General features: G+C 39.3%; 1 protein-coding gene across 3 annotated transcripts in view; it reads left to right on the top strand.

Annotated features, from left to right (window-relative positions):
* C2CD3 (C2 domain containing 3 centriole elongation regulator) overlaps window positions 1-12,143 on the top strand; it is a 146,643-nt gene that overhangs the window by 78,001 nt on the left and 56,499 nt on the right. For all 3 annotated transcript variants that reach the window (XM_045484056.1, XM_045484055.1, XM_045484057.1), the window contains 2 exons: window positions 7,108-7,710; window positions 10,167-10,505. In XM_045484056.1, the coding sequence (XP_045340012.1) occupies window positions 7,108-7,710; window positions 10,167-10,505 (942 nt within the window). The remainder of the gene's footprint in view (window positions 1-7,107; window positions 7,711-10,166; window positions 10,506-12,143) is intronic.

Here is a 12,143-nt window from a genome sequence, read left to right on the forward strand (position 1 = left end):
TATGTTTTGTCCCCCTCCTTGTTTTTATATTATTTTTGCTTCCCTTCCTTTATGTTCATCAGTCTTGTATCTTAAATTCCTCATAGGACTGAAGTCATATGATACTTGTCTTCTCTAATTTTGCTTAGCATAATACCCTCTAGTTTTAGCCACGTAGTTGCAAATGGCAAGATTTCATTCTTTTTGATTGCTGAGTAATACTCCATTGTATGTATATGTGTGTGTGTGTGTATATATATGTATATATATACCACATCATCTTTATCATTCATCTGTCAGTGGACATTTGGGCTCTTTCCATACTTTCAATATTGTTGATAGCGCTGCTGTAAACATTGCGATGCATGTGCCCCTTTGAAACAGCACTCCTGTATTCCTTGGATAAATACCTAGTAGTGCAATTGCTGGGTTGTAGGGTAGTTCTATTTCTAATTTTTTGAGGAAACTCCATACTGTTTTTCAGAGTGGCTGCACCAGTTTGCATTACCACGAGCAGTGCAAAAGAGGATGTTGGCCACATCCTTGCCAACATCTGTTGTTGCTTGAGTTGTTAATGTTAGCCATTCTGACAGGTATAAGGTGGTATCTCATTGTGGTTTTGATTTGTATTTCCCTGATGCTGAGGGATGTTGAGCATGTTTTCATGTGTCAGTTGGCCATCTGGATGTCTTCTTTGGAGAAGTGTCTATTCATGTCTTTTGCCCATTTCTTCACTGGATTATTTGGGTTTTTTTGGGTGTTGAGTTTGATACGTTCTTTATAGATTTTGGATTCTAACGCTATATCTGATATGTCATTTGCAAATATCTTTTCCCATTCCTTCGGTGCCTTTTAGTTTTGCTGATTGTTTCCTTCACAGTGCAGAAGCTTTTTATTTTGATGAGGCCTCAATAGTTCATTTTTGCTTTTGTTTCCCTTGCCTCCGGAGACATGTTGAGAAAGAAGTTGCCGTGGCTGAGGTCAAAGAGGCTTTTGCCTGCTTTCTCCTCTAGGATTTTGATGGCTTCCTGTCTTACATTTGAGCTTATTTCTGTGTATGGTGTAAGAAAGTGGTCTAGATTCATTTTTCTGCCTGTCGCTGTCCAGTTTTCCCAGCACCATTTGCTAAAGAGACTGTCTTTATTCCATTGGATATTCTTTCCTGCTTTGTCAAAGATTAGTTGTTCATGTTTGTGGATCCATTTCTGAGTTCTCTATTCTGTTCCATTGATCTGCGTATCTGTTTTTGTGACAGTACCATACTTTGTAATACATTTTGAAATCTGGGATTGTGATGCCTGCAGCCTTAGTTTTCTTTTTCAAGATTGCTTTGGCTATTTGGGGTCTTTTCTGGTTCCATACAAATTTTAGGATTGTTTGTTCTAGCTCTGTGAATAATGCTGGTGTTACTTTGATAGGGATAGCATTGAATATGTAGATTGCTTTGGGTAGTATCGACATTTTAACAATATTCTTTCAGTTCATGAACATGGAATGTCTTTCCATTTCTTTGTGTTGTCTTCAGTTTCTTTCATCAGTATTTTAGTTTTCAGAGTACAGGTCATTCACCTCTTTGGTTAGGTTTTTTCGTAGGTATCTTATGCTAGGTATTTTTGGTGCAATTATAATTAGGATTGTTTTCTTAATTTCTCTTTCTGCTGCTTCATTACTGGTGTATTAAAATACAATAGATTTTATACATTTATCCTGTATCCTACAAACTTATTGAATTAGTTTATTAGCTCTAACAGTTTTTTGGTGGAGTCTTTCTGGTTTTCTAATGTATAGTATCATGTCATCTACAAATAGTGAAAATTTTCCTTCTTCTTTAGCAATTTGGATGTGTTTTATTCCTTTTTGTTGTGTACTTGTCATGGCTAGGACTTCCAGTACTATGTTGAATAAAAGTGGTGAGAGTGGACATCCTTGTCTTGTTCCTGACCTTAGGGGAAAAGCTCTCCGTTTTTCCCCCAGTAAGGATGATGTTAGCTGAGGGCTTTTTTTTTTTTTTTTTTTTTTTTTTAACGTTTATTTATTTTTGAGACAGAGAGAGACAGAGCATGAACAGGGGAGGGGCAGAGAGAGAGGGAGACACAGAATCTGAAACAGGCTCCAGGCTCTGAGCTGTCAGCACAGAGCCCGACGTGGGGCTCGAACTTACGGACCGCGAGATCATGACCTGAGCCGAAGTTGGATGCTTAACTGACCAAGCCACCCAGGCGCCCCAGCTGAGGGCTTTTCTAAGTGACCTTTATTATGTTGAATTATGTTCCTTGTAAACGTACTTTGTTGAGGGTTTATCATGAATGGATGTTGTACTTTATCACATGGTTTTTTCTGCACCTATTGATAGGATCATATGGTTCTTAGCCTTTCTGTTACTGATATGATGTATCACATTGATTGATTTGCAGATATTGAACCACCCTTGAAAACCAGGAATAAATCCCACTTGATGGTGGTGAATGATTTTTTCTAATGTACTCTTGGATTCAGTTTGCTAGAATTTTTGAAGATTTTTGTATCTGTATTCATCAGGGATATTGGTCTATAGTTTTCTTTTTATTGTGGTGCCTTTATCAGGTTTCGGTATCAGGGTAATGCTGGCCTCACAGAATAAATTTGGAAGTTTTCCTTCCTCTTCTATTTTTTGGATTAGTTTGAGAAGAATATTATTAACTCTTCTTTAAATGTTTGGTAGAATTTACCTGGAAGCCATCTGGTCCTGGACTTTGGTTTGTTGGGAGTTTTTTGCTTACTGATTCAGTTTCTTCACTGGTTATCAATCTCTTCATATTTTCTATTTCTTTCTCAGTTTTGGTCATTTATATGTTTCTAAGAATATATCCATTTCTAGGTTATCTAATTTGTTGATATATAGTTTTTCATGATATTCTCAAAATTGTATTTCTGTGGTGTTAGTTGTTATTATCTCTTCTCTCATTTGTGATTTTATTTATTTGAGTTCCCTTTTTTTTCTTGATCAGTTTAGCTAGAGGTTTATCAATTTTGTTGATTTTTTTCAAAGAACTAGCCCCTGGTTTCATTGTTCTTTCTCTTTTTTTTTTTTTTTTTGGTTCCAATATCATTTATTTCTGTTCTAATCTTTGTTATTTCCTTTTACTGATTTTAGATTTTCTTTATTGTTATTTTTCTAGCTCCTTTAGGTGTGAGGATAAGTTGTTTATTTGAGATTTTTTTCATACTTCATGAGGTAGCCCTCATTTGCTATAAACTTTCCTCTTAGAACTGCTTTTGCTGCATCCCAAGATTTCAGACCATTGTGTTTTCATTTTCATTTGTTTCCGTGTACTTTTTTATTTCTTCTTTTATTTTCTAGTTGAACCCTTCATTGTTTATTAACACTTCATGTTGTTTAACCTGCATATATTTGTCCTCTTTGTAGATTTTTTCTTGTGGTTGACTTCTAGTTTCATAAGTTGTGGTCAGAAAAGATGCATAGTATGACTTCCATCTTCTTGAATTTGTTGAGGCTTGTTTTGTGGGTTAATATGTGATCTGTTCTGGAGAATGTTCTGTGTGTACTTGAAAAGAATGTGTGTTCTGCTGTTTTAGGATGGAATGTTCTGAATATATCTGTTAAATCCATCTGTTCCAGTGGGTCATTCAAAGCTACTGTTTCCTTATTGATTTTCTGTTTAGATGATCTATCCCTTGATGTAAGTAAGGTGTTAAAGTCTGCTAGTATTATTGTATTATTACCGATTGTTTCCTTTATGTCTGGTATTAACTGTTTTATGTATTTGGATCCATAAATATTTTTTAATGTTTATTTATTTATTTTGAGAGAGAGGGAAAGAAAGCACACATGAGCAAGGGAGGGGCAGAGAGAGAGAGAAGGAGAGACAGACTCCCAAGCAGACTCCATGCTTAGCGTGGAGCCTGACACAGGGCTCAATCTCAACAAACTGAGATCATGACCTGAGCCTAAATGAAGAGTTGGGTGCTTAACCAACCTAGCCATCCAGGTGCCTCTGGGTACATAAATATTTATACTTGTTATATCTTCTTGTTGGATTGTCCCCTTTATTATTATATGGTGTCCTTCGTTGTCTCTTGTTACAGTTTGTTTTAAAGTCTATTTTGTCTAATACAAGTATTGCTACTCTGGCTTTCTTTTGATATCCATTTGCCTTATAGATGTTTCTCCATCCCCTCACTCCATCACCTCAATCTGCAGGTGTCTTTAGGTTTAATGTGAGTCTCTTGTAGGCAGTATATAGATGAGTCTTGTTTTTTTATCTGTTCTATTACCCTGTGTATTTTGATTGGAATGTTTAGTCTATTTACATTGAAAATAATTATGATAGATGTGTATTTATTGTCATTTTATTATTTGTTTTATGGTTGTTTCTGAAGATTTCCTCTGATCCTATCTTTCTCTCTTTCATGGTTGATGATTTTCCTTAATGATATATTTGGATTTCTTTCTGTTTATTCTTTGCATATTTATTAGTGGTTTTTGATATATGGTTACCATTAGGTTTTCATATCACCTCTTCTGCATATAGCAGTCTATCTTAAGTTGATGGTCATTTAAGTTTGAACCCATTGTTGACTCCTCTCTTCTGCACATTTTAGGTATATGTTGTTATATTTTATATCCTTTTAATTTATGAGTTCTTTGACTGATTTTTTAGAGAAACATCCATTTTTATGGCTCTTGTGTTTCCTACCTTTATACTGTCACTTTTGGTTTCTTCTTTCCTCAAAGAGTCCCCTTTAATATTTCTTACAGAACTGGTTTAGCGGTTATGAACTCCTTTAGTTTTAGTTTGGGAAACTCTTTATATCTCCTTGTGTTATGAATGATAGCCTTGCTGGATAGAGTATTCTTGGCTGCAGAGTTTTCCCCTCAGCACTTGAATATATTGTGCCACTCCCTCTGGCTTGGAAAGTTTCTGCTGAAAAATCCTGTTAGCCTTATGGGTTTTTCCTTGTAAATTACTGTCTTCTTTTGTCTTAATGCTTTAAAATTTTTTTCTTTATCACTATATTTTGCCAATTTAATTCCAATATGTCTTGGTGTGAGTTTGCTTATGTTGATTTTGTTGGGAGTTCTCTGTGCCTCCTGGATCTGGATATCTATTTTCTTCCCCAGATTTACAGAAGTTTTCAGCCATTATTTCTTCAAATAAATTTTCTGCCCCCCCCCCCCCTTTCTCTCTTATTATCCTGGGACTTCTGTAATATGAATGCTACTACATTTGATGGAGTCATTGAGTTCCCTAAGTCTGTTCTCACTTTGCATAATTCTTTTTTCCTCTGTTTTGTTCAGTTTTATTTCTTTCCATTATTCTGTCTTCTGGGTCATAAATTTGTTCCTCCACTTCTTGAGTTTCTGCTATGTTCTTATCTTTGTGTTAAGGAAGGTCTCACTCATGTGTTCCACTCATTTCTCGACTCCAGTGAGTATTTTTATGACCATTACTATATATTCTCTATCAGGAATGTTATTTATATCTGTCTCACTTAGATCTCCAGCCATGGCCTTGTCCTGTTCTTTCATTTGGGATAAATTTCTCTGTCTTCTCATTTTGTCTAAGTCACTGTGCCTGTTTCTGTGTGTTGGGAAAGTCAGCCACATCTCCTGTTCTTGAGGGTCATGATCTTGTGAAGAAGAGGTCCTGTAGTGTCCTGTGGAGTAATGTCCAATATAAGTTTGCCCAATGTAAGTATGCTACTCCTGTTCCCCATGGCTTGGCACTTCCAGGAGTGTCTCCAGTATGTGCTGCGTGTGCTCTCCTGTTTTTTCCTGGTCACTTTATCCTTCAGGCCAGTTGTCTGCAGAGGCTCTCTTTGCCTTTTGTGGGCAGTGTTTGGTCCCTGGCCTGAAGGTGGTGTGCATTTTAACTAGGTGTGCTCTGGTCTATGTGTGAAATGAAACCTGTCACCACTGCCACCCCACAGGAACCCAGCCTCCACAAAACTCCCACGTCGGGAAACACATTGTGAGCAGAGATTTGGGCTAGTCTTCTGGGACAGGGGGCCTGTGGTGCTGGGACTAAGGCAAGCATGACTGGGAGGGACAGTTGCACCAAAGCAGGAGGGTGGGGCTTGGTGTAAGCAAGTTAGGTAATGAGTGTCAGCACTGCGTTGGTTCCCTGTGCTTATGCTGAAGGGTGGGGAATGTAAATGACACCAGCCAACTTCTCGTTCCAGAGGCGTCTCTTTGTGAACACTATCTCTCTATCTCTCTGGGACACTCTCTGAAGTGAGCAAATAACTTTCCCACTGTGTGCCCTAGTGTATGTTCCCACACTGTGTTCCCAGGCTGTTTGCCTACCTCCTTTCCAAGAGCAGCCCCAGTGCCCTCTAGGCTCTATCAGAGCCAAGCATGCTGACCTTTCAAACTCCAGGCTTTAAGCCCCACTCATTACAGGAACTCAGGAAATTCAGCCCCTCTTGTCTTCCAAGCCAATTGCTATGGGGATTCATTTCCCCCATGAACTCCCCTGTGCTAATCTATCTCCCTTCCACGTGACCATGGCTCTCCCCCCACCACAACAGCAATAGTTTCTTTCCCAAATTATGTCCCCAACGCTACCTCCCTTCTTCGATGTGGCCTCTTCTCTCCCTTTAGTTGTGAAGTTTGTTCTAGCAGTCTTCAGGTCAATTTCTGGGGTATTTAGGATGATTTGATAGTTATCTAGTTTATTCATGGGACAAAGCAAGCCAGAGTCCTCCTACTTGGCTGCCATCTTCCAACCCCTCCATTTCACATTTTTTGTAGCACTTCTTTCAAACTCTTCCAAAACCATTATCTCATTTGATGATTAAACAACTTTGTCTGATGTGTAAGGTTAGCACTAATTTTCCCATTTGTCAGGTAAGGAAACCAAGGCTGAGAGAAATTAATGGCTTACCTAAACTGAACTACTAGTTTTGAGATGAGCCTAGGAGAGAACTCAGGTCTTCCAACTCCTAGCCTTTGTTCTTCCATCTGATCACATTGTCTTTCAGTGATCAGATGAAACAAACTCCAGCGCTCTGTGGATATGTTTTCTTTTCTATCTTGGGCCAGGGTGATGGTGGCTCTGAAGTAGGAAGTGGGTATATCTTTTTATTCTTAAAACAATAATTGAAAATCTTATTTTTTTCCATAAGGGATCACAGGATGGTATCCTATCATTTTACCAGAAGATGGGGCCCTGCCTCACTGTTTGGAGCTCATGCAGAAGATTGTGGGTGGCCTAGAACTTTCAGTTTCCTTCACACATCCTGGAGATAGAGAGCGGGTGTTGGAAGCTGCTGAGCTATTGGGCTGGAGCTTTGAGAATAACCTGAAGAATCTTGTCACGATGGATGAAGAGGAGCCAGCCACTGTCTCCATATCCACCCCAAGGCTCTGGCTGCCCATCCATTGTGTGCTTCTTGCCGGCCAAAAGCACATTCATAAGAACATACACTGCTACCTCCGCTACAAATTTTATGATCATGAAGCCTTCTGGACCCCTCTCAAGAAGCCTAAAGAATCTACAAACAAAAAGCAGGTCATGGTTACTTTCAAGGCATCCAAAAGAGCAGAAGTCAATAGGGGCCCGTCACTGCTTTGGTATTTCAGGGAAGAGAGGTTAGAGGTCCAAGTGTGGCGGGCTTATGGCAATGACAGTGTGGAGAGGCCCCACCAGACAGACAGTTGGATTGGCTCAGCCTATGTGGACCTGGTCAGACTTGGGGAGAGGTCAGCAAGGACATTAACTGTCAGTGGTAAGTGAGGAACCATCCTCAGCTGTTGTGGTTTGAGTACCTGCTCTATGACAAGCACTATGTGATATACTCCCTAAAATATTGTTCTCAGTCAGTAAGTGTAAAATAAAAATGGGTGAACTTGGGGGACTACCATAAAAAAAAAATGTATAAGAGCCTATATGATAATCTAGAATGCTCGTTTTTTAAATACTCTGAAAAATATCCCTGCTAATGAGACTAGGATATCCTCCCTGTCTGGTCAGCATATCTTGAAATCATAAAGAAAATCTTCATGGTATTAAACTAGTTCACAAGGCAGAAAGGAAAAAGGTAACATTTTACAAGTGGCATTGTGTGCTAGATGCTTTCTTTTCAACTTTTGTTCAGTACTTGATACATATACTTGGCCCTGGGAGTTCAAGATGAATAAGAAATAGTGAGAGAATAGAGTAGTAAATAAACATTTACAGTGAAGAACTATGAAAAGGTATTCTCAGTGGTATTATGGAGCACAGGGATGCAATATCTCTTTGGTTCAAGGATGATACCTCAGTGGAAATGACCCTTGAACTGAGTTTCAAAGGACTTAGGAATAAGCCAAGAAAAGGGGGCGGGGGGGGGGGCGGGAATAATATTCTGAACAAGAAAATAGCCTGTGAAGGTGCAGAGGCATGAAGCAGTTTGACACCTTTTAGGCATTGTAAGTAATTTGGTACTGCTGGATCATAGGATATATAGGATGGGAGATGACAGGAGACGAAGCTAGAAAAGCAAACAAGAGTACTATACGTTTTTCTGAGAGCTGTGGAAAGCTGTTTCAGTGGGGTCTGAATAGAGGAGGGACAGTTTTGCCATTTAGAAAAATAAGTCTAGTAACTATAATGAGCAGACTAGATTCTTTATAAACATGATATTTTTCCTTTGGGACACTCCTTGTAAGGTTAGTTGTTATTTTCTTCACTATACAGCTAAAGAAACTGAGTCACAACCCTATTTTAGCTCTATTAGCCTTGTGCTCTAAACCCTGTTGTTGAACAAGTGGCCCAAGCTAAAGAAGGAGAACTGAGTATCTGGGTGATAATTCCGGATTCTCTGGTTCTCTCTGGACCCAGCAGGTGTAATTCTGGCTCTGCTGAGCACCTCATTAAATGCCATGTGCCCTATTTTCTGGGCAAGCCTAGAGTCACTTCAGGGAGCATGCAGAAAAAGTATTTGAAGTAAGCAAAGCTCACCTGAACTAAAGTTTGTAAAGATAGGCTTTTAACTTCACTGTGCTGAAGAAAGTAGGTCTGGAACACTGAATAAACATTTAGGGATCAAACTCAAGCACAAGTACCTCTTTTTACTGAGTGATACCAAAGGCAGGATTTAACTTTTCAGATTGTCCATTTCTCTCATGCTTCTCCACATCCCTTCAGTCTAAGCTTTTTATCCTCTTGTGAAGGGGCTTTGTACGAGGTGTGGCATTTGATGTATTTGTTGGATGAGTCAAGCAGTCCATCCAGTCATTCTTCCAACCGGCCTTCCAAGTAACTGTTAAGTTTCTTGGGGTAAGGATTTGGCTATGTTGTTTTTAGATGACTTCCCTCCTATCACCCTTACTTTCTCCTTGTGATAATGATGATAATTCACACATTGCATCAGAAGAAAAGAGGTTACTTAAAAACAAAAATAAAAAGAACACGGAAAGTTCCATCTTGCCGCTTTCTGTGAATCAAATAGCTCCATTTTCCTGAATTGAAATGAGTCTAATGAAGCAATCTTTGAGATTCTGAAAGAATTCACAGTGCCTTCTGCTTTATAATTAAATCTCATTTTAATATCCAAGAAGTCTATAAGTTCAGATCCCTGGGTTTAAATCTACCACTTTTTGAAAAAGTCACATTGGTGGGTTACCTAACCCCTCAGATTCTAGCACGTGAAAAACACTCAACAAGTACTAATTCCTCTAATTTTCTTTCTTGCCTCCTTTGCCTCCACCTCCTACTTCACTTCCAAATGATCTTCAGGGCTACTGCCAGAACATATTTAGTTGTTGAAACAGGCTAAATTGAGCACCAGGACAGCTTCCTAAGGAGAAGGCCTAAGGACAAGGGCCAGTAAGGACATGTGGAAGAGAAGACAGGCCACTCCTGCTTTAATAAAAAAATCTTACTTTCAAGAGGCTTCAGAGGTCATCTAAGTCTGCTCACCCCCAGCACCTAAATCTATTCCACAACAGCTCTGCCTGGTAGTCATTTGGCTGTGACTTCAAATCCAAGCTCTCACTACTTTCCATTAATGGAGATAGTGTGTGTGCTGGGAAGAAAGGAAGGAATACTAGGTTCATACTTTCTTTTACAGACTGGTTTGTTGGGGCATGTAGGCCTGTCAAAGGAGAGAGGACCACAAGCACTCTCAGTCATCTCCTCCAAGGTTAGAGGGTGTTCTTGGTTCCTGCTTGTTTGGGCTTATTCTCCTCCATCCTCTTGCAGGTGTGTATCCTCTGTTTGGACGAAATGCTTCCAACCTCTCAGGAGCTGCCTTGCGAGTTCACGTGGTTCTTTCCTCTCCTTCCCCACACCCTGGGCCTGCTCATGAACTGGATTCTGTGGACTGCAGCAGCCACAGTGAGTCTGAGCAGTTCCCCAGAAGGCATGATGAGATCCAGCGCTCTCCATCACCTGACCACCAGAAGTCTCCTGCCTCCACCCAGGTCCCCTGCAACACCACCACAGGGGAAGTCTGCCCAGCCCAGGAGGGCCCAGATGAGTTGGATGGAACTTTTGCAGTTAGTATCCTGGTAGAAAGAGCGATGCATTTGAGCTTAAAAGGTATGCCCTACTTACTTTTCCAGGAACATCTATCTGACACCTCAGGCCATGGTCCTATCTTCACAAATCTTTCAAATCATGACAGAATCTGTAATAACTGTTAACCATCTTAATCAGTAATTTTGATATTTCTCAAGCCTACAGGTTTAAGCAACATGAGAGCCTTTCTGAACTTAAGTGGACCTTGCCAGTTTTATTAATTTTGCATATCATTAATTCCCCAGTCCAGAAACCTGTCAGCTTAGATACTTCTCTTTCCCTTATCCACCATCAAATCATCAAATCCATTAAATTGTTGTATTATCTCTTAAATTTCTCTTAGGACTCTTTTTTTCTTTCCATTGCTACCAACTCAGGTCCTCTTCATTATGCACTTGGGGCCAAGAGTTCTTAACACTGCATGGCTAAACCCCCCAAAGGCTCCAAGGATAAAAGTCACGTTGGTGAACTTGAAAAGGAAAATGATTACATCTGAATTTTATTACCCTCAAACTAAAACTTAACATTTCCTGTGATTGTGAACATAGGCAATAGTTGGCAATAGTCACTTGTAATATTAATAGTACCTGTGATGTTGTCAACAATAGAAATCACCTTGAAACGTTTTATCTCAGGACAAAGTCTTGTCCAAGTACAGTCCTTGCTTTGCTGTATTAGAGATACTGAGATCCCATTTGAATCACAAAACCAGGAAATAATTTTTGCTTTTTTACTGACCCACCAAAGCAGCCTATTTTTGACAAGTATATTATATAAAAACTGAATTAAGGAAAGCACAAAAAACTTTAATTTTTTTTAAGAATTGTTTTGTTATTGCATTGAAAATAGACTTTAAAATACAGAGGTATGAGTTACGTTCTATTTTAGGGTGGGGTGCCTATATTGCAAAAAGTGATACAAGTACAAATACAAGACAATACAAATATACTTACAACTTTTCTATTAGATAAGTTCCATTTTTAAAATATGACTTGGGAAGGTAATTTGACGATAATTTATTGAGCATCTCCTTCTATCAAGTTCTATTCTCATTTTTGCACAATAATTATCTCATTTAATCCTTACAAGTGCAGTTATGGTGTGAATAGATTGCAGTACCTACCCATTTCCTAAAGATCAAGAAGTTAAAGTGACATGAGTTACACAGTTAATAAACTCTGGGAAGCCAGGATTTGAGTCCAGCTATGTCTGGATCTGAAGCCCATGCTCTTTCCTGTATACCATTCTGCCTGAGATATGGCTGTGTTTGCCAGTTAATCCTGCCTACACTATGTTTACCAGTCACTCTAGTCCAGGGTGGGTATGTATTGCATACCCAGTGCTATGCTTACATTGCAAGAATGGCAGTTCAATTCAGCAAGTAGTAAATCTCTGCTGGGCCAGTGCCAGGTACAGAGAGGGCAGAGCAGATGACACATAGTTTCTGTCCTCTGAGAGCCGATATCCCCGTTAAGAAGACTGGCAACTACACAATTAATGATATATAAAGCAAAATGTTCTGAAGGCCAAAAGAGCTCTATAATATATAGAATTTAGAAAGTTTAGAGGGGCATCTGGGTGGCTCAGTCAGTTGAATGTCCGAATTTGGTTCAGGTTATGATCTCACAGTTTGTGGGTTCAAGCCTCAGGTTGGGCTTT

The sequence above is a fragment of the Leopardus geoffroyi genome, chromosome D1 (genome assembly GCF_018350155.1).
Source record: "Leopardus geoffroyi isolate Oge1 chromosome D1, O.geoffroyi_Oge1_pat1.0, whole genome shotgun sequence".
NCBI classification, from domain to species: domain Eukaryota; kingdom Metazoa; phylum Chordata; class Mammalia; order Carnivora; family Felidae; genus Leopardus; species Leopardus geoffroyi.